We start from the raw sequence: 25,577 nt of genomic DNA, 5'->3' as shown, positions 1-25,577 counted from the left end.
ACCATCACCCGTGGCCTCGGCGGTATCTCTAGTTTGCACAACCTCACGATAGTCCTGTCTGTCCTCATATAGCCATCATGACGCCGCGAAAAACCCGCCAACGACACCAGAACAGCACCGCGCCAGCTCAGCCAGCAGTCATCCAAGCATCCGACTACGAATCCGAAGCATACTACCAAGGACCCATCACCACAAGAACAAACACCGAACTTAATCTCTCCGTTCTACGTCACCATGTTCCTTCCATCCGGAGTATTCTCTCTATCGCGCCCTCAGCCCAGATTTACACATACTTACCAGCGACAACGTCATGGAACAAGACCGATATCGAGGGCACGCTATTCGTTTGCCAACTGGCCCCGTTACCACTCAGCGATGCGCCACAATACTGCATAGTCGTTTTGAACCGAAAGGGGTTGGAGAATTTGATCGTTCATATGAATGGGATTGAGAACGTGGAGATCACGGAGGAGTTCTTGATTGTGGGTGTGCGGTCACTCGACCATGGCCAACAGCAGAATCTCGAGGATGCAGATATGAAGGCGATTGGGCTTTTTATACACGCGGATAAGCAGGATACCAGGGAGGTTAATTGTCGTCTGATTAAGGAGAAGTGGGAGGAGGTGAGGCTGACGGGAAGTGGGAATGCAGTCACCGAGCCATCAAATCTAGGCCCTATGGTTGGGAGGAGATTGAGTTTGACGGATCTATTTGGGCAGCAGGGAGTGCAATAGAAACCCAAAAACGCCAGGGAAAGGAATCAAAACTTTCGGGGCATCTACTAGTGCTCATGATGACAGAGTTGCAGGTCATTCTCACCACCGAACAGAGCCCAAAACTACAGACGTGCTTGGCAAGGGCTTTATACCGTATATCATCCTCGACGGAACCCCTTGCCATATACTTATGTATACCAGGTACATATTAAATGACACGCTGGCCTTGGGGTTGGAATCTACGGCGTCGTCCATAAGGAGAAGCAAGGGGATTGTAAAGTAGCTCGCTGCATGGTATCAAATCAAATATATTTTACACTACTGCATATGTACTCATTGGTATCATACTGAGTTTTCTTGAGCTTAGTCACTCCTTAAGCCTATGACATGCCAAACACGATACTATACTGTGGAATGAAGAAAATATATGTCACACCGTAACGAGGGATACCTTACAGTACCGTATGATAGGAATCACAACTTTGACCACTTTAGCTATAGCGCGGGCGTCCAGGATTCCATCAGAAATACGGCACCTCATACCTCCGATTGCACTTTACGAACTACTTTATCACCTGGGAAGTAATGCTAATGATAATATTCAGATAGCACGTACATCATTAAGTGTACGGCACCAGGGGTACCTCAGTGTTCTCAGCTGAGGGACTAGTTCACACAGATCACTCCGGTGGAACGGTCCCTGGGAACCAGATAAATAGCTTGATGCCTAAGAACGATAGAAGCGTGCTCAGTCAAGGTATTAACAAGAAAGAGGCTTGAGGCTGGATCTCATGGGAAATCCCACAAATTTTATGTAACCTCAGCTGATTCCCGTGTTTTCAAGGGGGTCAAAATGACTCCTCAAAGACAGGCGCCCAGCAACGGGTAGAATCCTCTCCGCCAGCGCGAAAACAGCTAACTTTACGGGAAAGTAAGAAGCTGTCGTTAAGTAATTTTGTAAAACTGGCGGTGTTTGGAGAGGAAAAGAAGAGGTGGAAAATTCTAGGAAGCTTTTAAGGCCGACGCGGTCGCTTAGCGGGCAGTTTTATAGCTGCCTGAGGCGTAAAGACGTGGGCCAGACCCGCAAGGCATATGTGGAAGCTTGACTTCAACAGAACACATAACATTTCCGCCGGTCGAGCAAGTAGCCACGCAGCTTCCTGCCGTGCAAATATAATCCACCATCCCCGCGTATTGCACGATCCTTTACTTTTGTGTTTATCCTTGACCAAAAATCGCAAGCCGAGGGGCAATCTTCCCAAAGCGTAAGCCCGCGAAACAGCACCTTGATCACTTCCCCAGAAATCCAGCGATATCGTTTCCAGCCTAACAAACATTCGCCGATCTAGCGCATTCGGAACCATGGATATTGAGGCATTGAAGGAACAGGTATTTCACCTAGGAGGCTCTTTTGGATTCAGGTCTGACAATTATCGCTAGTGGTCGGAGGTTGAAGATCGAGATGGACTCCGTCTTAGCTGGAATGTCTTCCCCAGCTCTCGCATGGTCAGTCGAAGCGCCCAGAGGAGAGGGACGAAGTGCTGAGATTGCTATAGGAAGCTTCACGACTGGTTGTCCCCATTGGTGCACTCTACACACCACTGAAAGAGAAACCTGACACTCCTGTTCTGCAATTCGAACCAGTTGTTTGCAAGCAGCCATGTCGATCTGTCCTGAATCCCTTCTGGTAAGCCATTAACAAATTCATCAAATTTCGAATATACACTGACTGCTACAGTCAAGTGGACGTGCGAGCGCGCCTCTGGATTTGCCCGTTCTGTTTATCTCGAAACCCCCTCCCTCCTCACTACAAGGACATCACTCCGAGTGCCATCCCTCCCGAACTTCATACAGCCAATACTACGATCGAGTACAGGCTGTCGCGGCCGGCCCCGAGCCCCCCAATATTCTTGTATGTTGTGGATACTTGCCAGGAAGAGGACAGCTTGGCTTCACTCAAGGAATCTCTTGTGATGAGCTTGAGCCTGCTACCTGAAAATGCCTTGGTGGGCTTAGTGACGTTCGGGACTATGGTATGTTGACTACAAGACTCCCAGGAGATTCATGGCTAATCGAATGGTCTTAGGCGCAAGTTCACGAGATTGGCTACACAGAATGTCCCAAGTCGTACGTATTCAGGGGCAGCAAAGATTATTCCGCGAAACAGGTACAAGAGATGCTTGGCTTGGTATCTCCAGGCCTGCGCCCTGGTATGCAACAACCAGTACCCGGTCGGCCAGTTCCGCCTATGGGACCAGCTGCGCGATTCCTCTTGCCCGTGTCGCAATGCGAGTTTCAGCTCACGAAAGCTTTGGAGCAACTACAAAAGGACCCATGGCCTGTTTCTAGCGATAGGAGGAATCTCAGATGTACTGGGGTGGCTCTGAGTGTAGCTGTAGGACTCTTGGAGTCTTCCTTCCAAAATGCTGGCGGACGCATCATGTTGTTTGCGGGCGGACCTGCAACTGAGGGACCGGGCCTTGTTGTCGGGCCAGAACTGAGAGAACCGATTAGATCGCATCATGATATCGATCGAGACAACATTAAATACTACAAGAAGGCTCTAAAGGTAAGCACCTCGAAGCTATATCATTATCTCCACTAATATATTTAGTTCTACGACAACCTGGCTAAGAGAACCGCTCATAACGGACACATTATCGATATCTTTGCAGGCTGTTTGGACCAAGTTGGTCTGCTGGAGATGAAAGGGCTGTCAAACTCTACCGGTGGACATATGATTCTGACTGATAGTTTTACCTCGTCCATGTTCAAGCAATCGTTCGTCCGCGTTTTTGAGAAAGATGCGGATGACAATCTTCTCATGGGCTTCAATGCTTCTCTTGAAGTTCTAACAACGAAAGAGTTGAAGGTTACCGGATTAATTGGGCACGCAGTATCAATGAACAAGAAATCGACATCGGTGGGCGAGACTGAGTGTGGCATCGGTAATACATGTTCTTGGAAGATGTGCGGTATTGATCCCAAGTCAAGTTACGGTATATATTTCGAGATTGCGAGCCAAGGCGGCCCTGCACAACATCAACAAACGCCCCAAAAAGGCATGATGCAGTTTCTGACTTACTATCAACATTCATCCGGCCAATTTCATCTACGGGTCACAACGGTCGCCCGGAATCTCAGCGGCCCAGCTGGCGATCCGGCCATTGCACAATCATTTGATCAAGAGACTGCTGCGGTTCTTATGTCAAGAATTGCCGTATTTAAAGCCGACGTTGACGATGGACCCGATGTTCTACGATGGGTGGACCGAATGCTAATTCGACTCTGCTCACGATTTGCCGACTATCGGAAGGATGATCCATCATCATTCCGGTTGGAAAAGAACTTCACTCTCTATCCACAGTTCATGTTCCACCTGAGACGAAGCCAGTTCCTCCAAGTGTTCAACAACTCCCCAGATGAGACTGCCTTCTATAGACATGTCCTTAATCATGAAGATGTCAGCAACTCTCTCATCATGATTCAGCCAACCTTGGACTCGTACACATTCGATCAGGATGGCGGCCAACCAGTCCTCCTTGATTCTACTTCGATTCAGCCTACACACATCCTCTTGCTGGATACTTTCTTCCACATTTTGATCTTCCACGGAGAGACTGTCGCCGACTGGAGAAAGGCAGGTTACCAAGAGCAAGAGGGTTACGAGAACTTCGCCTCACTCCTCGAGCAACCGAAGGAGGATGCTAGGGTAAATACACTGATCCCTCGTTTATCCACCTACTGACAGTATCTAGGACCTTATTACTGACCGGTTCCCACTACCCCGGTTCATTGTCTGTGACGCGGGTGGCTCACAAGCACGCTTCTTGCTATCTAAGCTTAACCCCTCCACGACTCACACCACCGGCGCTTATGGTGGTGTTGGTGCACAGACTGCGCAGACCATTTTCACGGACGATGTTTCTCTCCAGACCTTCATGGACCATTTGATGAAGTTAGTTTTAACCTACCTACCCCTGCTGTGGCACCAACTGACATTTATAATAGGCTTGCGGTTAGCGGTACCAACTGAGCGGGCATGGAGAACGAGGTAACGGAGGCGGCCAATTACTAGACAGCCATCCCACTTCCTTTGCCAGCTGGGTGGCAGGAAAAAATCATTTGGGCGAAGATAGACATGGTGGAAGATAATGTATCGGAATATTACTCCTCCAGGCTTGTAAGACGTATCTGGCTTTTGTGTTTTATATCCCAAGTAGCCAGCGAAATGCTATTCATCATATTCATAAAGAACGTATCTTGCATAGAAGCTCCGGGTCTCAAGTGCAGTAGCGAAACCGTAGTATTAACTGAAAATATGCTGACTAGATCTACTATCCTGACACAGATCCCCCTATGACTTATTAGGCCTATTCGTGTTGTCGCATTATTATTGTGTTCGTTCGTGTGGTGCGGTCTCAGCCTCAGCGCCTCAGCCTTGCGGTCGGGTCTTAGCCTTTGTGTAGCGGTAATCGATTCTTAGCGCGAAATTTAACCGAATTTCAGTGCCCACGGAATCATAATCATTTTTGAAAATCAAAATCTCCCCCACCGTCTGAACATCGTGAGACAGCCGCGCCATCAACCATCATCATGGGTAAGGTCGAATGATTGCATCCTAGGTATATGGACTAATTGTTTCTGTTATAGCCCCCAAAAACGATCCCACTGAGATCAAGGTGATGTGAGTTTCCCTGCCGTTCCACTGTTCCATCCTCCAAGCTTCGAGGAGATGGAGATCGTGCTGCGCATGGAGGAAATGCTAATGAAAATTACCACAGCCACCTGAGAGCCACTGGAGGCGAAGTTGGCGCTTCATCGGCGCTGGCTCCCAAGATTGGTCCTCTCGGTCTATCCCCCAAGAAGGTCGGAGAAGATATTGCGAAGGCAACTGGTGACTGGGTACGCTCGCATTCTGAAAGCAAAACATATCCGATATAGCTCTGACGACGATTTGCAGAAAGGTCTCCGTGTCACAGTGAGGCTCACCATCCAAAACCGACAAGCCGCCGTTTCCGTCGTTCCCTCCGCTTCCTCGCTCGTCATCAAAGCCCTTAAGGAGCCTCCCCGCGACCGAAAGAAGGAGAAGAACATCAAACACAGCAAGTCGATCCCCTTAGATGAGATCATCGAGATCGCCCGGACAATGAGATTCAAGTCGCTAGCGAAGGACCTCAAGGGAACTGTCAAGGAGATTCTTGGAACCGCTTTCAGTGTTGGATGCCAGGTGGATGGACGGAGTCCCAAGGATATCAGCGATGAGATTGATAGCGGGGAGATTGAGAGTAGGCTTGCCACAAAAAATTATTTGCGAAACATATACTGACTGTGCGATAGTTCCGGATGAGTGAACAATGAAAATGGGTTTATTTGCAAGGTACCATAGGCGCAAGACTTCACAGTAGGCTGTGCAAGCAATGGCATTGTATCGTCCACCAACCGTTGATTTACCTGTGCTGTGACGTTCATGCATTGACATTATCTGTCTGTTCCATATGAGAGCTCTGGGGGAACACTTGCCAAACACTCTGGCCCTTACCCCCCTTCCCTTGAGGATCGGTTCAATCTGTGGTATAGGCCTATTTTTGGAGCAAGAAGATCAGCCATTGTCCGTTTACTCACCGCGTTATCCTTTCCTCCCTTGGGGAGGGCATGGGTTTGGCGGTCCATATACTTCAGGTCAACATTACTAACACGATGCTTCATTTTGTAGTTGTGCACTAAAGGTAAAATGCTGTGACTAACACCAGACCAAAGGATCGAGGATCTGCGTTGGATGCGGCACAGTCGTAGGTACACGAGGGACACCGAGTTGCCTGGTGCAGCTCGACTCGCCGTCAGATGGAGTATAGAGTTTAAGCATTGGTAGAAAATCCATAGTGCCCTAGCCAGACAATGAAAGAAGCCAAGAATACCTAACATATATCGTATACAAAGGGAAATTGAGTGAAAGCCTCGTTGCCTATCGTTATGTCTGTCATGTTCAAGGGTTTGCTGATGCTGGTGCTGATGCTGACAAGCGCCAACCGCGCCTAAGCCTCCGAAATGCCCATAAACACAACACATCGCTCCAACCTCTAAAGCTTCAGCACCACGACCATCGACTACCAATATCCAGTCCTACATTAGCAAGCTTTATCCTAGACCTGTTGTGTCCTCAGAAGAACCGGGAAGGGTCCAATACGCCCACCGTGGGCTGTAGCGCACCACGGCAGAGATGGTCCACAGATCAACCTCTCCCCTCCTTCGTGCAGGTATTGGCACTCCCTGGTACTGATGAACTGAACAGACTTTTGGACGGTCGCGCTGTATCGCAGCATTTATATCCATCTGGCATTCTTAATCTTGCTGCCGGGAGCGAACGACGATGATTCCTCAGATATCCCACCGCCCTCGACCCCCATCGCAGCAATTTGGCAACCCGGGCTTCGCGGTCCCTCCTTTCGACGCCCATCGGAGCCCTAGAAGATTAGATCAATCAGGGCCACTACCTTTCCGAAATTTGCGAGACTTTGCTTCTCCATCTACATCTGTACCACATCCTCGGGCATATCCCCTCGATAGCTATGTCCCTCCACGAACCGGCCTTGCTCGAGGGACGTCTTCGGAGCAAGGTTTCAGGTCACAGTACGATGACCCCTCGGAGCATATGCTTCGCAGGAAGACACCGAATGGGACATTGGCGGCTGGATATGATGGTACACCTGTGCAATGGTCGAGCAAGGCACCTGCTCTTAAACACGTTGTGATTCCCGTATCGGCGGGGTCAACTGGGCGTAGCCATGCATATCCATCACCTGCTACGAGTGAGCAATACCCCCAACAGAGGCCTGGAGCTTCAGGTTGGAGTTACCAGCAGGGAGCTCAGTATGCAGTAAACAATATTGTCAATGGAGACCAACACCCGGTCAGCGAGGGCGAGAAGTGGACATATGCTCCTCCAATACCAGATCCAACTCACTACGTCTGGCCGCACATAGGGACACAACACCAGGCCGCCCCGTACTATCCTAACCATGCCACACAGATCCCAACTGTTCTACAGCCAACTTATCAACCGCCACCAGGTCCGACCATATCTAATGGCAGTGGATTATATGGTCCGTACTGGCCGGATGGGATGTTTGTACCATATCGACCTGCGGCATTTCGGGAACATGGGCGCCATTATTTAAATCAAGGAACCTACTTAGCTCGAAGTCTCCAGCCTCATTCAAACTCCACTCGGGAGTTACCACACTCAGGCCGGCAACCATCTATCAGTATTGAAACCCATCCTGTTGCTCACGTTGGAAATCCGTCGTTCACATTCCCGGACCGAAGTATACATCTACCAATGCAACATTTTGACACCCAGACGCAACTACATCCTCTAGATACAGCCCTATATCAGTCAACTCTCGAGGGCACCAGAACTCCCACTGCTGAATCGGCTAACAAAGCCAATAACCATCGATTTAGGGAGAAGAGCCTTTCCTGGGCTCACAGCATATATGTTGATCTGCTCGCCTTTCTCCATCAAGCGAGGAGGGAAAGTCGACTCAATAACCAAGCTCAGGGATTGAACCACTATTCGAAGGCCAGCATATATCCAAAGCCACCCCGACAACCAACCGCCTATCTAGGGGTTTCGCAGTGGGCAGGTCTAAATGTGGATACTGGTAGGCCTCAGCGGCCCGGCCCTACTCCCTTGAACTCGTCGCACCGGCGCTTCCGCAGCCGAGACCATAGTAGTTCGCAAGACGGTAGCTTGAGCGAACCAGGACGGTCCCTAGCTGATCATGAAGTGTGGCAATATGTATCACCATTCCAGGCATCAAATCACTCTACAAGCTCTCCTCTAGACAAAGCAAAAGAGGCACTCGAGCTTCTTACGAATCTGTGTGAACAAAGTGGTTGGTATTGGATCGATGGAATGTTACTTGGTGGTTGTTTAGCATACGGCCTGGAACAATACAACAGTGCTCTTGAATGGTATTCTAAGATTATCGCTTTAGATCCTAAGTAAGTCAGTCCCCTCGCTAGTAGAGAAATGCTAATCAATATTATCAGACATGTAGAGGCGATCTCAAACCTTGCAGCTACTTTGTTGTGTTTGAATAGGCGCGAAGAGGCCGAGCAGCACTGGCTACAATCAGTCAAACTAAGGCCGAGTTATTTTGAAGCAGTTGAGCACCTCATCGGACTCCTTTGTGGAGATCACCGTGGAAGCGAGGCTGTGAACATTATCGACTTTGTAGAACGTTCACTCAGACTACCTAGACCGGAAGAATCTCAAGACTATTTCAGCGAAACTTCAAGCAATGCGGATCGTGAGTCGTGTGGATCCGTCGGAACGTCTTCGGAAATTATTGCTCTTGACTATGATCGGGATGGTGATACGTTTCGCTCACCGGTGGCGCGAGATGGTGAGGATGCCTCCATGGCCATGGAACCAGGATTTGGATCTAGTGGTTTTGCAGTACCCGGCTCAGAGAATGGCCGAATCCTTGCTCTGGTGCATGCCAAGGGTAACATGTTGTACGCAATTGGCGATATCAATAGCGCGTCGAAAGCTTTTGAGGATGCGGTCCTTGTCAGCGCCGGCAGGGGCTTGGACGGAATCAAAGGTCTCATTAAGAGGATCATCAATGTCCTCGCTGTGGACGGGCTTGCCGGAATACCTGGAGAACTGAGGTCGCTGTCATTACCAGAGGCACCGTCCCTGCTACTCTTGCCCCCTGACAAGGCATTGCAGACTGCCAGGCTCGTATTTGCTAAGAACGGCGAGCTACCTGGCCTTCGATATGTGCCAGAAGGTCTTGCCAGGAAAGCCGCCATCTCAACCACAAGCAACTCCCTCCTATCTCTTGCAAAGATATTCCAAGATGCTATGTCAAACAGCAGCTCCCCCCAAAGGATAGCTAGAATGCCATCTGGAGTTGGTGATATATTGGCACTATATTACCTCTCACTGTCGTTACAACCCAGTCCATCGACTGCCAACAATGTAGGCATTCTATTAGCAAGTGTTCAGCAACCGCCCCGGCAACGACCAATTCCACAGAGAGATGCGTCACTCCTCCCGGCTATACCAGGAGTGGATCCGGGAAGTGGTACTGCTTTGGCCCTTGCTTATTACAACTATGGACTCAATTTGGACCCCAGACATGCGCATATTTACACTAATGTGGGAAGCCTCCTTAAAGATATTGGCCAACTCACCGCTGCGATTACCATGTATGAAAAGGCAGTTGCATGCGATAGCTCATTCGATATTGCTTTGGCAAACCTGGCAAATGCTGTTAAAGACCAAGGTCGGACAAGTGACGCTATCGAATACTATAGGCGTGCTGTGGCATCGAGTCCCGACTTCGCCGAAGCTGTCTGCGGCCTTGCAAATGCTCTAAATTCCGTTTGCGATTGGGCTGGACGAGGAGGGGTTATCCTCGATGGCGGCAAGCACGATCGGTGGCATGTCGACGAGGCAGGAATGATCACAGAGGCCCGGAACGGCACTGGTGGAGGTTGGGTGAAGCGTGTTGTGGACATAGTCGCAAAGCAGCTCAAAGATGGTTCGGCCTGGGGCCGGGGAACTCTGCAAGAGCGAACCCTTCATGAATTTCTCAAGCAATTGGAGGCGGCAGACACTGGTGGTCGTTGGCCTCCAGAGAAAAATGCAAGGATGCAGGCAGCTCTTTCAAGTTGGGTAGGACATCGTTGGGAAGGATCACGCATCATACGACTTATTGAACGAGCAACGAAACGAGCCATGTACCGATGGTATCGCGACAAATATATCAACAAGAGGCCACTTCCCGCTTCCTGCTACCCTAGGCCACAGCTCCCGGGTAGTATGTCAGTTCCAACGGCTCCGACTGTTCTCCCTTTTCACACGTTTACGTGCCCTTTATCGGCCAAAGATATCCGTATGATCTCTCAGCGTAATGCGCTCAGAATATCCTGCTCAGCTCTTCGATATCCCTGGCTGCCTGCGTCCGTCTTCTCGCCCCCGGCACCTCCTGCACCCCACCTTAATATTGGATATGTCTCTTCAGATTTTAATAATCACCCCTTAGCACACTTGTAAGTATTTGTCAGACGAAAGTCAAAGCAAGTCATTGATCAAGACTAATATCAAGTTATAGAATGCAGTCCGTCTTCGGTCTCCACAACCCATCTCGTGCAAAGGCATTCTGTTATGCCACCACGGCCAGTGACAACTCCGTCCACAGAAAGCAAATCGAGCGCGAGGCACCGGTATTCCGCGATGCCAGCTCTTGGGGGGCTGATCGTTTGGTACAACAAATTGTCCAAGATGGAATCCACATCCTAATTAATCTCAATGGCTATACCAGAGGTGCTCGGAATGACATCTTTGCAGCTCGTCCAGCTCCAATTCAAATGTCATTTATGGGCTTCGCTGGAACGCTTGGGGCTGAGTGGTGCGACTACATATTAGCAGATGAGACTGCGATCCCGCCTGATACACTGCGACCCTGGCGGCGGAATCTTGATCTAGAAGACCATGTGGCAGATGAGCAGTCACACGAGGATGAGGATTGGGTTTATTCCGAAAACATTATCTTTTGCCGGGATACATTCTTCTGCTGCGACCATGCTCAATCAGAACCCCGGGGAAACCGTCTATCATGGGAAGAGGAACAATCGAAGCGATGGCAGATGCGGAAGGAGTTATTCCCGAGTCTGTCTGATGATGCTATCATTCTTGGAAATTTCAATCAGCTATATAAGGTTTGCTACCTCCCCCTTTTTTTTTTGCGGCTTATAGAAAAGGCTAACAAGAGGTAGATCGAACCTACTACTTTCCGTACATGGTTAAGAATATTGGATAAAGCCCCCAAAGCAATCCTCTGGCTTCTCCGTTTTCCTGACTTGGGGGAAAGCAATTTGAAGCGAACAGCAAGGGAGTGGGCTGGAGAAAGTGTCGCATCACGCATTTGGTTCACTGACGTGGCACCAAAGCATCAACACATATCAAGGGCACGAGTTTGCGACCTTTTCTTAGATACTCCGGAGTGCAATGCTCATACCACTGCCGCTGATGTTTTGTGGTCGAGTACGCCGCTGCTCACGTTTCCCCGATACAAATATAAGATGTGTTCTCGTATGGCAGCGTCAATCCTCAAGGGTGCTCTACCACGGGGCGAAGAAGGCCGTATCGCCGCCAGGGAACTCATCGCGGAAGATGACGATCAATACGAGGAATTTGCAATAAAGCTCGCCGGTAGCTTTTCTTACCGGATGCATCCGTCTGGCTACGGGGAAGGCGTTGGTAGACTTGGAGAGCTTCGAAAGCTATTATTTGACAGTCGATGGACATGTGCCCTTTTCGATACAAGACGATGGGTGTCAGATTTAGAATCGGCGTATGATGAAGCTTGGCGACGATGGGTATCTAACGAGGGAGGTGATATCTATCTATAATAGATTTGGATTATTTTCAGGGGGGCATTAGACGTGGCGTTGTCGCTCGTATGAGTCGCAGCGACGGAGTTATTTGGGGATATATTTCGGGGGCAAGATAAGACCACTCAAGATGGGCATCATTTTTTAATGGAGTATGGACTGGATGAGATCTTGCCTTGTTGATTAACGTGGTGCTAGATACCCCTGACAGTTGGCTTTTTTTTATATTTCTTTTATACGCTCTATCGTTTCACATAGAGGCTTTTAGATACGCGATTCTAGACCACCAATCCTTTCCGCTAATAGAAGTGATGTGGGATTTCTCCCTGGCCTCTACTCTCAAGCTCAATGCCCGAGGCCATCGATGCCTGTTCACTACCTGGTTACCCGCTGCTAAATAAAGCCTTTATTGAGTGTCCCTGAGGGTTCACCCCCGACTCTCAGTCCCTGGCCCGCTCGTCTCCGTTTCCCAACCCTAGAATGAATATCACTAATGACACGCCTTCAAGCTTTCAACCCACGACAATTCGTCTATCACCGTTCATTGGTTCTAGTGTAACCGCCCCTTTTTTTCTGGGTGTGAGGCATGAAATGCGGGTTAATGAGACAGTCTGGCGTGAATCTGAATCAACACGAATTGCCACGCACATACTATCCTACCATCTCCTTCTTTCGGTCAGACTATAGGTTTAAGAATGATCGGCCGATGTGCCGAGAGGTAGATCTGAGATCCGGAAGGGCCCTGGATCCGTCGTTGGCATCGGAAAAGTAAAAACCATCATCGATACTGGACCGGAGAAATCACCGGAGGTATGGGGAAATAAAACTGATAGAAAACTGTGGAGCTGGGTCAAGTCCAATGTCTCGGAGCTTTTTCGTACAGGATTGCGCCATGGCAAGCTCACAGCTGTCGCACGTCACTCCTAAAAACCTCCTTGCTAGGACTTGTGCTTTAAGTAGGGAAGTTGTAATTGCAATCCGGTGAATTGGATTTTTTTTATTCACGAGTATAAGCAGGAGATAATTAGAATATCATGTAGGGTAACGATATAAGTGATGTATTTGACGTTTGCTGGTTCTGACAACAGCACTAGCAAATGCAATCATGTAGAAGGGGCCATATCGTCAGAGCGGGTATCTAGCTAATAAACAAATACAAATAGGATTACAGGACAATTGTCCCAAATGACAACACAAGGGAAGACGTTGCTCATAATATATCCCGACAGAACGCCCATTGCCCGTAGGAATTTCCTACCCAGCCGCCCAGATAATCAAGTGATTGTGAAAAGGGATACCAATAGCCACCCATTTTTTAAAATTTCCATCCCGCCCTAGGGAAACACGCAAAACAGCCCGAATAATGTAGTCTCAACCAAGGAGTGACGAGAGATGCATTCTCGAGTCTCGTTCGACCTTGTCTCGCCGCGGTGACTGACAGCTTATTTGGAGAGGAGGGAGTTGCACCGGCGTAGGAGGAGCTGTCATTGACTGTGGTCGATAATCACGCTCATGCTCTCGAGATGGAAATACTGCGGTGGATTGTTCCAGCCTAGATTGGGAATAAGGAGGCGAGAGCGGGGCCCTGGGAATTTTGGCATCGTTATGGAATCGCGGAGTAAATGGATATGATTGAGTATTGTACTCTGACTGGAATGGGCTCGGCGGGAAGTGAAGTGCCGGGAGGCTAGGTCTCCTGATTGCATCCCTTGGGAGCATTCCGAGAGGAGGTAGCTCGATGCTCGGTGATGTAGTCAGACGAGGGGAGACAGAGAAAGTTGAGCAATTGTCGGATACAAGCGATGGAGGTCCATCGAAAGATTCAGCTCGTGAAGTTTCTGATACTGCTGGAGAAGGAAGGGACCCATCACGCCGTCCAGGTGAGTATGCAGAGGAAGTGATGGTAAGTGGACGGCTGATTGGCGGTTTTGGAAATGACAGAGGTTGTGTTTGCTCGTCATAGTTATTAGATGGATGGCATGGTCCAGATGGCCTTCGGCGAAGTACGAGACGCCGTCGTCGATTCATGCTTCCATTCCACCAGTTCTTTACTGCGTTGTCGCTCCGACCATCAAGCTTCCGAGCTATTTCTGCCCAACGCTTTCCCATCTCTCCAACCAAGCGTTCAATTTGAAGGCCTTCCTCGGGGCTGATAGGTTCATGGTTGAGCGAGGCTTTCAGATTCTGGTGATAACGTTCACGACATTGCTTTGGAGATCGAGTTCCGATGAGTTGTGCAATCCTTACCCAGTTAAGGGCTCCTTGGGTGTGGATGAGCTGGACGAGATAGGCGTCCTCTCCTTGGGACCACGGTCCTCGTCGGTGCGATGCCATTTGTGGATTGTGCCTCTTGCTGGTCTAGAAAATCAGAGGCTCCTGAGACTCCAGGTTGAAGGTGTGTTGCCGATTGAAGCGGTTCTTGTGACAACCTCTAGGATGTAAATCTAGTACGTCTATGAGACTATCGAAGTGGTGATTGTGGTAAAGCCCAGGGTAGGTACAATGCTTTACAGTTAGCCTCGATGATGACGAGGCGCTCCCAGAGCGTGAGAATGGACAACGTCTCAAGGCAAAGTGGAGGATCTTCGGATGGTCTTAGAACACAGGCTAAGATACAGCGTTGTCTTGAAGTTAGGATGTGGTCGTTTGGTGGCAAGGCCTTCTCGAGTTCCTTTCGGGGAGTTGGAGTGAATATCAGACAGCCGGGCGGGAGTCTCTCCTAGTCTCAACTGTGTGGCGTAGTGAGTTGACTGAACCAGGTGTTGCTTTAAGTGGGCGTGTTTGCTAGTGATGACGAGCAGCTATTAATACGTACTGCTGTAATAGTGGTGAGGTTCCTTAGACTGATGAATGTTGTTGAAGGTTCAAAGATGGGCAAGATCGGGATGCCGGAAGGACCATATACATGACCAAAACCAATGCTGGCGCTGGCGCTGGCCTGGTAGGAGGGAGTATTAATGGCACTGTGCCAACCGTGGGGGAGGCGACCAGCGGGCAAACGCAGCGATCAGGGGCTTGGGGCTAGGATGGTGAACAGGGCCACTTCTGGGATGATGGTGAGGGACGGGACTGGGACAGTGGGACCCTGGGATCATGGGATGCCGAGAGGAAGGATCTTGTGCTCGATTTGGATGTGGGATATGGGATATGAGATGAAATATGGAATATGTATTATTGAGTGCGACCAGGACGGAGTTCTGTACGGGATATTGGAGAAAGACGATCAAAGCCATGTCTGTGGTTGAGAGCAGGTAGAGCAGGGAGAGAGCAGGGAGCAGGGAGCCAGATGGACCGGGGGAAGATTGAGTGATGAGGCTGGCACAGGCTAGAACACACCTGTTTTCCTTTCAATTCTTCTCAAGTTCTCGGCATCCGTCGCCTGATACTCCCCAAAAGGTCAACCTTGTGGATCTCCTCAGGCTTGGCTTGTCTGGGGCTGGACAACCCATCGTCGTAGACTCGTGGACCGTGGTGTAGTAGTAGACTTCCGGAAGATGGCGGTTGGCAGTCACTCACAAGCGAAAATATCACTGAGACATCCCTATAACGTAGAGCCCTGCTCATATTCCTCATCTTCTAGTTGCAAGCCTGCACGATTTTCTCTGCGGGGCTATTCGAGGTGCTGCGAACTTGTCACCTACGGATTCTCAAGCGTCTTTCTCGCCACCGCTCTCCGCTGTCCCTCGGTCTGCCCTTTGCTCTTTGCTCTCTGCTCTCTGCTCTTTGGTTGCGGCTTATTAGACAGTGCCCTCCGTGCGGCAGCGTCCGTGCCGGGAGGGGAACGAAACACTGGTGGGCGTTGCTGATGAAGACGCGGTGTGGCACTTTCCCAGCTCTACAAGGCCCGTTGCTCGCTCTTCTAGCCCTGCCGCCATGAACCCTGGTGGATCCTCACGGCGAGGACGGGAGGCTTTTAGTCGCCCGTTCAGCTGGGACCGTGTGCGAGTCGGGGGCCGCCAGCCTGGGTGGGCGCCCGCGCCGTCACATCCGTAGGCGCCTTGTCCCCTTCGAGTAGCAAGTCCAACACCTTATTTCTCTATAGGCCCATCCGCCAATGGTTGGTGTTTCCGGCAAGAACTTGTATCCTCCCGTATACGGATTAAGCATGGCCCGACATATCACTGCTCGAAGTAGCTTCTCCTCTACGGAGGAATACGTAGGTACAGAGTCAGGAGTCCCACCCAAAGACCAAACACAAGGTCAAGGCCACACCCCGCGCCGCCCGACCACGCTGGAAGCCGTCCAAGCGCTGCTTAACTCCGTCGATGGATGTCGCTGGGGTCCGAAACTGATGCGGCAGCATGGCGGCACAGCAACACTAGTCCACAAAGTCATTATTGCCGGCACCGTACCAGAGTACATACCATGTGCTGTACAGGTACAGGTACAGGTATGTTCGTAAACCGACTTTTATGCGCATAGCATCGTGGCCGGATGGCCGCAGGCAAAAAGAAACAAAAGCGTGTGAGCAAAGGCTTATCGTTGGTGGGAGCGTCGAGATCTCATCATTGACCGCTGTTGCTTGAGCCGCCGCCATGCAAATCCCTTGGTATTGGCGCTATTTGGCGAGCGAGATGGAGGAGAAGATGCTACCCAAGCCAAGCCGCATTCCTCGTCGATGTGTTTTATCGATGTTAACTGGTCAGTTGAAACTTGGACATGTGTTTGTGTGACGTTTCTGGCCGTATGATATCCACAATTCTATGCGATCCACAATTCTCCCTCCATAGAGTGTCCGTGACTACTGCACCAATAAATCAAACGTTCATGCGTTTGCTTCTCGACCGACTTCTTGGGCCCTCCCCCCTGGCTCGTGGGCGCACAGGAAATGACGGGCATCCCGGAAGACTTTTCCTCCAGGTTCAGGGAGTATTATTATTCGGGGGATGATGGAGTTCTATTTTGATCGCGCTGCACGAAGCACTCGTCTTCGGGAACGACTCTTCGATTCCGTCTCACCTCCCAACACTCCCAGCAGCCACAACCATGAGCGCAATTCTGCGAGCATCCGATTCAGTCAGAGATCGAAAGCCATGTGCTGTCCCTTGGTCTCGAGCGGTGTCAATATCAAAAACCTCCCCGTAATATTTGTACTGCAGTGTGGGATTGTGGGTCGCTCCACGGCTTGCTGATGAAAAGCCTAGAAGAACCATCCCCCCCCAAGTTCCAAACACAGGCGTTACGGAGTACAATGAATATCGGTCATCCAGTAACCAGATTGGCTGAGCGGCTAATCAACTGTTCTTGTCTTTGCCTCTGTAGAAACTCGAAAGCACGGCCCCACCATCCACTAGTACTCTAGCCCAGATGTTGTCTCTGTAAGGCGCCACTAGACGATCACATCACCGGTACGTAATTGTAGGGAGTCTCTGACCGTTGACCACGAGTGCACTGTCCCTTCTCGGTCTGCAAAATATCCGGTCCAGTTACAGTACGCTGATCCTTCTCTGTAGAAGTACCGAGTACAGTAATAAGGTGGGGTCGAGAATTCTGTCCACGGTCTATCAGCGAGGCACTTGCCACTCATTGCTCCTTTGGGCTTGCGCTCATGTTTACTACCGAAACGATCAGCTCGAGCCTCGGGGCATAAGAGCACCCTGCGCCCCGCCCTTTCCTCCCTCCCACCCCGTGCGCAGAACCAACGTCAACTCTCCTCCACGCCCGCCAAATTTAGAATCGATTTGGCAGGGGGGCAGGAGAAGCAACACCTGCAATAACAATATGCCTACTTCGTACTCCATACGTCCCTCTCGGGGGCTGGAGATCCATTCTGCTTGCCCTTGTTTTCGTCTCCAGAATCAATAATGCTCAGTAATATGAACCTGGTACCGTTAACGAAAGAACAGATGGTTGGAAGCGTACCGTTGGCAACGACCAGGCCCCCTGATCCATGTTCAGCGTGGAAGAGCCTTGTAACTTTATGTCGTGCGGAGTTGATCCGTAGCCTTGGGGCCTTTTGGTCGGCGAGGTAAGGGTCCCCCATGTCCAAGCCGCGGAGGATATCAATGCCCGTTGTGACCGCTGCGGGTGACACTGCTGATGACTTTCCGCTGAGATCGTCGTCATATGATAGGAGATGAGCGAGGATGGGTAAATAAGGGTGTCGTGATTCGCGGCCCCGGGCCCAACAACTGCGGCCTAGGCAAATAAAGGACAAACATTTCTTCATCCGCTTCCCTGCAAAGCCCCTCGATCCAAGGGTTGATCCCCCACCTGCCTATCGATTTTCGAAGTACGAAGTAAGTTCCCTTCAAAACTTCTCGTGCATGGCAGGTTGCTTCGGAGTAGAAGCACAACAGTAGTCGAGGAGATCTCCGGAAGGCATTTGTGATACCATAACTGACTCTATACGAGTCGAGTAAAGTAAGTAGGTACAGTACAGTAGTACCATGAAGATCAATGGATTCAACGGAAGGAAGCGTAACACGGCGATCACAATAAGATCCACAGAATCCCACGAGCAATAATGAGAACGGAATTCTCCATTATTGGCATTTTTTGAGCACGCCACCGGGGGGAACTTCCGTCAAAATATTTTGGTAGAGCTGTTTTGTTTCTTTACCCTCATCACCATCTCCCCTGCTCCTCGTCGACAGCAGCCAGCAACAATCATCCCTACTCCACGAGGAGAGAGATTGGGAAAACCCAACGAGCATCGGTGAAACATTGTGGGGGCTTGCGTAGATGTCGACGAAAGCCAAAGCCGTATGTCTAGCCATCGTGGGTGGTACAGTCTAGAAACCTGCAGAATTTGTGCATAGCAGTGCGACCTATCAAAACTATCATGGCCTACGGAGCATATTCCGCAGGTTTGGAGGCGCCTTTAGGCTGTGATTGTTCCCTACGGGTCGGAAGATACCCCACACGCAGCAAAAGTCTAGCTTGGGATTCTGGGCAGTGGCTTCAAGACGTCCATAGCAATGGGATTTGACTGCCTCCATGGATGGTGACTGGCTCCCCGCTTTCTACGTTAATCGCTAACTGGTTCAACAACACTCCCGTAGGTCTGGTGCTATCCGTCAGGTGATTGAGCGGCTTATAAACGGCATTGCGCATTCTCTTCTTCTCGGGTGTATGAATTGTTGGAACTCCAATCCAAATTTTGCATTCGACCAGGACAAGATCAGTTTTGGCAAGGTTCTGGTACCAGCTACGAAGTACAGTACGAGGAATTGAAAACAACGCCATCACCAGCATATACATTATTGGGCTTCAGTAAGCCCCGTGTTGGTGGGGCCTCTGATCGACCCAACAAACATTGCGTGCACTCTCGGCCCTATGTAGGATCTGTAGATCGAGGCAAATCCCTTCACAAAGCAGGAGTCATGTTTTCCAATCAGTCGGTCCTTGACAGGGCCAGACGTTGGAATTTCCAGTAACCGGGTTCTGAGAATATATTTTGCTACAGCACCAGTACGTGCTCCGTCAAGCCCCTGCTCTGAATAAAGTTGTTTTTCTCTACCAAAGAACCAGTTTAGCGGAGTTCCCGGGGCCCTAGAGGCAATGGATGGACACGGCGACTATTGATATGACAGGCTCGTTTGACCTGGATCCATTGTCAATCTCTGCTCGAAACGATGATTGTTGCGAATAATAGGCAGGAGGTAGTAGCGCATGACAACGCTATTCTTAGGTAGCATCCCGTACCTCCGTACTCCGCTCAAGGTGGGAAGGGACCGTGGGGGCTCGAGAGCATTTGGGGAAGCCGCCTCATGTACGTACAGTAGCACCTAGTACTGACTACATCCCATTCCTGGCTACAGTACTCCGTAGTATGTTTTGTAATCCCGAAGGAGCTGAAAACATGAGAATAACAGTCCCATGAACCATGACCCGCAGGATGGGGCGGAAACGTGGGTGGGCGACCCTGTGGGGACAACACCGTTGTGAGAGCACGGCGAATGTTTGAGGAAAGGAATACGGAAGAGGGGCGAGGCGCTTGATTGGCGAAGAAGGAAATGGGCGAGCTCCCATGGGGGTGAACCTAGATCCTAGAGGGGTAAGAAACGTGGCACAGCTGCGGATTTGTGGATCATCGAGTTGGCAGAGAGTTCAACTTGTCAAGACTCAAGTGAAAACGCCACACACTAAGGACACTGGCCCTCTGCCTTGCATGACGCCTTGGCTTCATTTGGCGATATTTGGCGATATTTGGCGACACTTCAAGGGTGGGTTGCTGATGGCTTGCGTGTGGGATGCTGAAAAGTGCTCTGACAGGCTTTGGTGGGCATGGCCGAGGTCCGAAATAGAGTCAGTTGCCTTGATCCCTGACAGATCCCTTCCCTCAACAAATGCTCCTCAGTTATTTAATTCGGCTGTCAGCCCACAGGGACCACGGGAATCAGCAACGGTGCTCCGCAGATCAGATCGACCGCACGCAACACCACGGCCCAAGCACCACGAGTTCACTAACTCTCCATTATTCCCGATGTGGAGATGGCCAGTCTGGGGACCAGGACGACTCCTTGACCTCCGCCATCCCTGGAGTACTGAGGTACTTCGTATGTAGGACTACACCTCCGTACCCCGTAACTCTGTCGTGTTCTCCCGGGGGCTTGAAGGTTCGTCGTACTGCAAGGCTCCAGTATATACCTTGCCACTGCGTCTTGTTGCTGCTATCAGATCAGCAAAAAACCGCCAGTTTGGATATCCAACATAAGTCCAGGGCAATGCAGAATACTTACCGTACATGCCACTAATACGGTATCGGGATGAGCAATCATTACACACCCGTCCTCGGACATGTCACCAGAAATGGCAAAGGACGATCTCCGTCTTACTCGCCAATCTCATACGAACGGGGGCCAAGCCAAACCCGTTTTATTTGTCGGGCGGGAAAAACGTGGTGGCTCCTCCGAAGTCCCGACTCCACGGACATGACCTAGTTGAGCGTAGGTACTTTGGACACTGAAACTGCACACAAGCGGCGGGGCCGAATCCGGTGATACAAATTATTAGTTGCTCCCGTTTTGACGTCTTTTGCGCTAGAGAACGTTGGGGTGAACCCCGACTATAATTCGTTAAGATACGAACATCCACTTCAATCCAACTAATCCCTATGCGCATCTAGATAGGGTGGGGAGTGGCTCTGATAGTCCTTATTCCAGCTACTAATAGGTGGCAACTTGCGGTGGCGTAGAGAAAGAGTACGGATTCGGACGTCGAATATATGGACTGAGCTGAATGTCTCAGGTGCGTGCCGCTCCGGATAATGTCGACCCTCCTTATCCGTCAGATGTGGCTCTGTCGAGGAGTCGCAATCGCAACTATCCGACCAGAAATGCACTTCTATGCTGCCTTAACAATTTGTGACGTGCTAGACATCCAGCTGGTATCGCCTTGGCCAAGACTTGCAAAGGTTGGTTAGCTGAATAAAGTAGAACTTTTCATTTCCCCATTTGGACATCCGCTCAACAGATCGCTGATCTGTCAGGATCTCACAACCTGAATAGCCGACGATCATCTTGCAGCCCAATCGTTGGTATTTCCACCAAAAGCCTGCCACCACCTCCAGTTTCTAGTTCCGCTTCCTGGCAATCTTCAATGGCTATTCCATTTGCAAACTGCACTACCACGAAGTCGATGGGTTTCTTACCCACAACGACCATTGGAGCATGCCTAAGGTTTGTAATGTTAGCCATGGCTGGCTTCAAGAGCATATTAGATTAGATCACAATACGGGATAAGCATAAAATAACGTGCTCAATGGAAGCCTATTCACTTGCCAAGTACCAGCTCCATAGGTGACGGCTTGCGAACCGTATGCAATGAAAGCCTTGACCTTCGTCAGATCAGGAAGACCCCTTCCTGGAAGCTGATCGCCGCCAGCAAGATCTGAAGGGGTGGGAAAACCCTCATCCGCAGGCGAAGGATCCAAGCTCGGAGCAACAATGACAAGATAACGAGCTTGATCGGCCTCGGACTGGGAAAGACCGAGAGGAATAAATGTCTGAGTCGTATATGGGTGACGCTCCAATATCTCGACCGGAAAGAGACCGTTGATATGCGGACCATGTGGTGGAAGGAGCGTCCTTGGTGCACAAATAAACATGTTCATGACTGCCTTAGCTGCTTTCTTGCTCGGGGTGCCCAAGTCATACATATTTCTCATCTGCGTCACATCGAGATACTTGAGCGCACTCCCTTGGTTTGCTTGTGTTGCGTTTGGCGGGACCTCGCGCATTCGAGGCGATGGGACCAAAGACCGGTCCGGGTTCTCTATCACTGTGCCGAAGGGCGAAAAGGTATCTTGGGAGAGACGGTCGGCCTCGAGGACGGCCTCGAGGAGGGGGAAAGCGATTCTCACAGGCATGGTATGGTGTTTTGCTCCTAAAACTGGTCTTTCTTTCAACTTCACATTATTTCACACCGAGTGGTGGGGCATGTTCTTGTGATTTTCGACACGTGACACGCCGGCTTGTCCTATCTCAAATCACCTAATCTCACAAGCCTAGGTGCCCAGTACGCTCTCAACCCAACTCGGAGCCTCGTCCTACTACTCTTGAAGCTTGGCAGAGATTTCAAGCAAGATATCAATAGGTTTCATTGTTATTGATCTCGACTCAAGCCGTTGTCCTTATCTTGATCCTATTGTCTATTCCACTTTGCTACTCACCTTTGCCCCTATCCTCTTCGCTTAGCATTGTCGATTCCAGTAGCTCAGGCTCGTCAACTCGTGTTGGGCCGATTTGCCTTTTTTCTTAGATTCACCGCACTCCTTTGTCGTCGCTTGCTATTGTCAATTTCTTAACAATTGGATGAGTGCACTCTGGTTTAACAGCAGAGACAATAGGCCCACATCCCTTGGATACACATATCCATTGTCCAAAGAGCACAATAGCAAGTTCACAATGCAACTTGTATCTCTAACGTTTCCTATTATTACAATGCCTACAAATATCTTTCTTCGTCCTCCAGCTTTCGTTCCTTTCCGTTGTTCTCTCTTTCCCCCCGTTCGTTCATCTAGATCAGTATCAAGATTTCCAATACCCCTTGACCAATTTCACCAGTCTACCAAACGAACACAATGGCGCAGTTTAAACAGAAAGCCCCCCGGGGTTGGTTCACGCCTAGTCCCGCCATGATAGCGTTCTACAATGCAGAATATCTCAAAGGCGGAAGAAATATACAGCCCTACCCCCATCCTGGAAACAATGGGGAGAAAATTGAGGTGCAACAAGGCCAAGGGGGAGAGAGCGAAGGGGAAGAGAGCGAGGAGGAGGAATTTAGAGATACTTACGAAGAATATATCGAGCAACAGAACACAAAACTTGCAGGGTGGCTGGACGGACTTCAACGAGTGGGATTGGCCACGGCAAGTGAAACGGAGGATGAGGACGACGAGCATGAGTTGGCCGAAGAAGCTGAGTTAGGTGAAGGAGTTGAGCTGAGCGACGAATACGAGAATGAAGAGGGTGAGGCTACCGAGGTGGAGTTGCTCAAGGAAGACGAGGGCGAGTCTCGTGACAAGTATATTTGGAAGCTTCGCCAATACCCTTCAGGAGGGGGGAAAACAAAACCAGGCGAAACAGTGCCACCAGCCAACGTCTGGAGAATCACACGCATTTCTCGGCCAACGGAGCGTCAACCCACTCCTGACTACGAAGATTCTCAGCAGTTGAAACGGTCACCAAGTCCTGATTACGAGGATTCTCAGCAGCTGGAACGGTCACCAAGCCCTGACTACGAGGATTCTCAGCAGTTGGAACGGTCACCAAGTCCTGATTACGAGGATTCTCAGCAGCAGGAACGGTCACCAAGCCCCCAATCCACGATGAACTCAACAATCAGCAATTCAACAGGTTCCCTTCGCCCAAAGAGACGTCGCGTTGATTCGGAGGATGACGAGTACTCTGATGATGATAATCGTAAGCGCGCCCGCGCCAAAAGGGCAAAGATAGGAGGAGGTTCAAAGAGATATGTCAACAGAAACCCTCCATCCAAAGGTTTGTCGAAGTCAACTTGAACCCATTTTGCTCAGGATAAAACTAATGATGAAGAATTAGCCAAAGATGTCCTCCCAAGATCAGCTTCTCGAGCCAAGATCGAGCCCAAGGTTAACTCCAAACTTTCCGCTGAAGGGAACGCCACCCAAGGAGAGCCTGATGGTCCAAAGCCCAAGAAGAAAAATGGCGCATGGAGTGAAGATGAGCACGATGCTCTGTATCAGCTTATAAAGGCGCAAAGAGAATATGAGTCGGAAAACCCTACAGTAAAGAGGCTGAGAGACGAGAATTTGTACAACGCCATGTCTGCTAAACTCAAGGAAATGGGAATTGATAGAAGCCCCAGTGCCGCCAAAAACTATTGGAACCGTCATGGTAGAGCCCTAAGCGAGTTTGACGAGCGGATCGGAGTCAAGATCAACACCTCCCTAACAACTTCAGCCCAAGTGCCGAAATGTCGGACCAAAACGACTTAGAACAACCAGACCAGGCAACGAAGAAGGTATAGGAAGTCATAGATCGGGGTTCTCCAAGGAAATGTTAAGTGGGTCTCATGAAAATGTGGAATATGCATCGAAATTCATCCGGAATATATCGGGTGCGCTTCAAGAATTATGGTTGGGTGATAGTTTGGCGAAGGTCATTAACATGGAATGCTTCACTGAAAATATGTACACTTGCACCCTTGCACCCTTGCACACTTGCACCCGAATTAGTACTAGAATTAAGAACAAGCAAAGCTTCAAACATCTAAGACATTTCCCAACGACTTTGGGGTTTCTAAACACTCAAATAAATGTGTATCCTATTTGTGTCTATCGCAACGTGGGGGTTCGTAGATATGAATGAGTCCTGCAGGATAAGCAAAGTATGCTCAAAAGATAGCGGTACCTTAAAAAATCAGTAGTTAAGTGAAGATATTCCAGAGAGTATTCTTTAAATCCGAGATACCAAGAAAGCATGGGGGCGACGTTCTTTATTGATACTGGGAAGTTGCTATCATGTGACTTGGTGTTTCTTGGCACTCTGCCTTGAGGGCGCCGAGCCTTCGCAGGGCTGGCTTTGCTATGTAGCTCTAGTGTCCTCCAGCAATTGATTGACTTAATTCCTCTATTGTTTTATTCCACCTTTATTTCCTGTTGTCTTTATTTGGCGCAGATACTACTGTATACCGCAGTGCTACAATCAACGGTCGTTGCAGCTTTCTTCTCGGTGGAATAGCTGCCGGAGTGCTAATATCTCAGCCATATCTCTACGACACGGTCTACCTCACGACATCATTACAGAGCCACCGCCCTCGTCTTCACTCATTGAGCAGCGCCTAACTTATTAACTCCGCGGTCAGTTCGCGGGCTGGCATTACTAGACCGCATCAATCGCGCCTCCAACCGCGACCGGTACCGACCCGGCCATTCTTACACCATTGCCAACCCTCAGGTCAACGAGCCTCAGCTTCTCCATTCTACATCTGTCACCTTCGACGACGTCCCCATTTTAACTACGG

The 25,577-nt window shown here is 50.0% G+C and overlaps 8 protein-coding genes across 8 annotated transcripts; 6 read left to right on the top strand and 2 right to left on the bottom strand.

Annotated features, from left to right (window-relative positions):
• Positions 1-77: 77 nt before the first annotated feature.
• On the top strand, positions 78-734 carry BP5553_00367 (PH protein; the record flags this gene model as incomplete). Its single annotated transcript, XM_032008990.1, has 1 exon — positions 78-734. One exon carries the CDS (start codon positions 78-80, stop codon positions 732-734), a length of 657 nt encoding a protein of 218 aa, XP_031873044.1.
• A 1,344-nt stretch (positions 735-2,078) lies between these two features.
• BP5553_00366 (putative transport protein sec23 protein) lies at positions 2,079-4,752 on the top strand (the record flags this gene model as incomplete). Its single annotated transcript, XM_032008989.1, has 8 exons — positions 2,079-2,105; positions 2,157-2,222; positions 2,273-2,403; positions 2,455-2,749; positions 2,803-3,285; positions 3,331-4,428; positions 4,475-4,674; positions 4,728-4,752. 8 exons carry the CDS (start codon positions 2,079-2,081, stop codon positions 4,750-4,752), a joined length of 2,325 nt encoding a protein of 774 aa, XP_031873043.1.
• Positions 4,753-5,312: 560 nt separating this feature from the next.
• Positions 5,313-6,070, top strand: BP5553_00365 (Uncharacterized protein; the record flags this gene model as incomplete). The annotated part of the gene is made up of 5 exons (XM_032008988.1): positions 5,313-5,316; positions 5,370-5,403; positions 5,501-5,621; positions 5,680-6,004; positions 6,057-6,070. 5 exons carry the CDS (start codon positions 5,313-5,315, stop codon positions 6,068-6,070), a joined length of 498 nt encoding a protein of 165 aa, XP_031873042.1.
• Positions 6,071-7,086: 1,016 nt separating this feature from the next.
• On the top strand, positions 7,087-12,146 carry BP5553_00364 (TPR-like protein; the record flags this gene model as incomplete). The annotated part of the gene is made up of 4 exons (XM_032008987.1): positions 7,087-8,723; positions 8,772-10,784; positions 10,847-11,453; positions 11,511-12,146. The coding sequence occupies 4 exons, from the start codon at positions 7,087-7,089 to the stop codon at positions 12,144-12,146; spliced, it is 4,893 nt and encodes a 1,630-aa protein (XP_031873041.1).
• Positions 12,147-13,499: 1,353 nt separating this feature from the next.
• BP5553_00363 (Uncharacterized protein) lies at positions 13,500-14,462 on the bottom strand (the record flags this gene model as incomplete). The annotated part of the gene is made up of 1 exon (XM_032008986.1): positions 13,500-14,462. One exon carries the CDS (start codon positions 14,460-14,462, stop codon positions 13,500-13,502), a length of 963 nt encoding a protein of 320 aa, XP_031873040.1.
• Positions 14,463-16,182: 1,720 nt separating this feature from the next.
• On the top strand, positions 16,183-16,530 carry BP5553_00362 (uncharacterized protein; the record flags this gene model as incomplete). The annotated part of the gene is made up of 1 exon (XM_032008985.1): positions 16,183-16,530. The coding sequence occupies one exon, from the start codon at positions 16,183-16,185 to the stop codon at positions 16,528-16,530; it is 348 nt and encodes a 115-aa protein (XP_031873039.1).
• A 5,035-nt stretch (positions 16,531-21,565) lies between these two features.
• BP5553_00361 (RmlC-like cupin) lies at positions 21,566-22,440 on the bottom strand (the record flags this gene model as incomplete). The annotated part of the gene is made up of 2 exons (XM_032008984.1): positions 21,566-21,746; positions 21,803-22,440. The coding sequence occupies 2 exons, from the start codon at positions 22,438-22,440 to the stop codon at positions 21,566-21,568; spliced, it is 819 nt and encodes a 272-aa protein (XP_031873038.1).
• Positions 22,441-23,154: 714 nt separating this feature from the next.
• On the top strand, positions 23,155-24,549 carry BP5553_00360 (uncharacterized protein; the record flags this gene model as incomplete). Its single annotated transcript, XM_032008983.1, has 2 exons — positions 23,155-24,073; positions 24,134-24,549. 2 exons carry the CDS (start codon positions 23,155-23,157, stop codon positions 24,547-24,549), a joined length of 1,335 nt encoding a protein of 444 aa, XP_031873037.1.
• Between the last annotated feature and the right edge of the window lie 1,028 nt (positions 24,550-25,577).

The sequence above is a fragment of the Venustampulla echinocandica genome (genome assembly GCF_003357145.1).
Source record: "Venustampulla echinocandica strain BP 5553 chromosome Unknown scaffold_0, whole genome shotgun sequence".
Lineage (NCBI taxonomy): Eukaryota > Fungi > Ascomycota > Leotiomycetes > Helotiales > Pleuroascaceae > Venustampulla > Venustampulla echinocandica.
The sequence above is the reverse complement of the archived record's forward strand: the minus strand, read 5'-3'. Positions and strand labels throughout refer to the sequence as shown.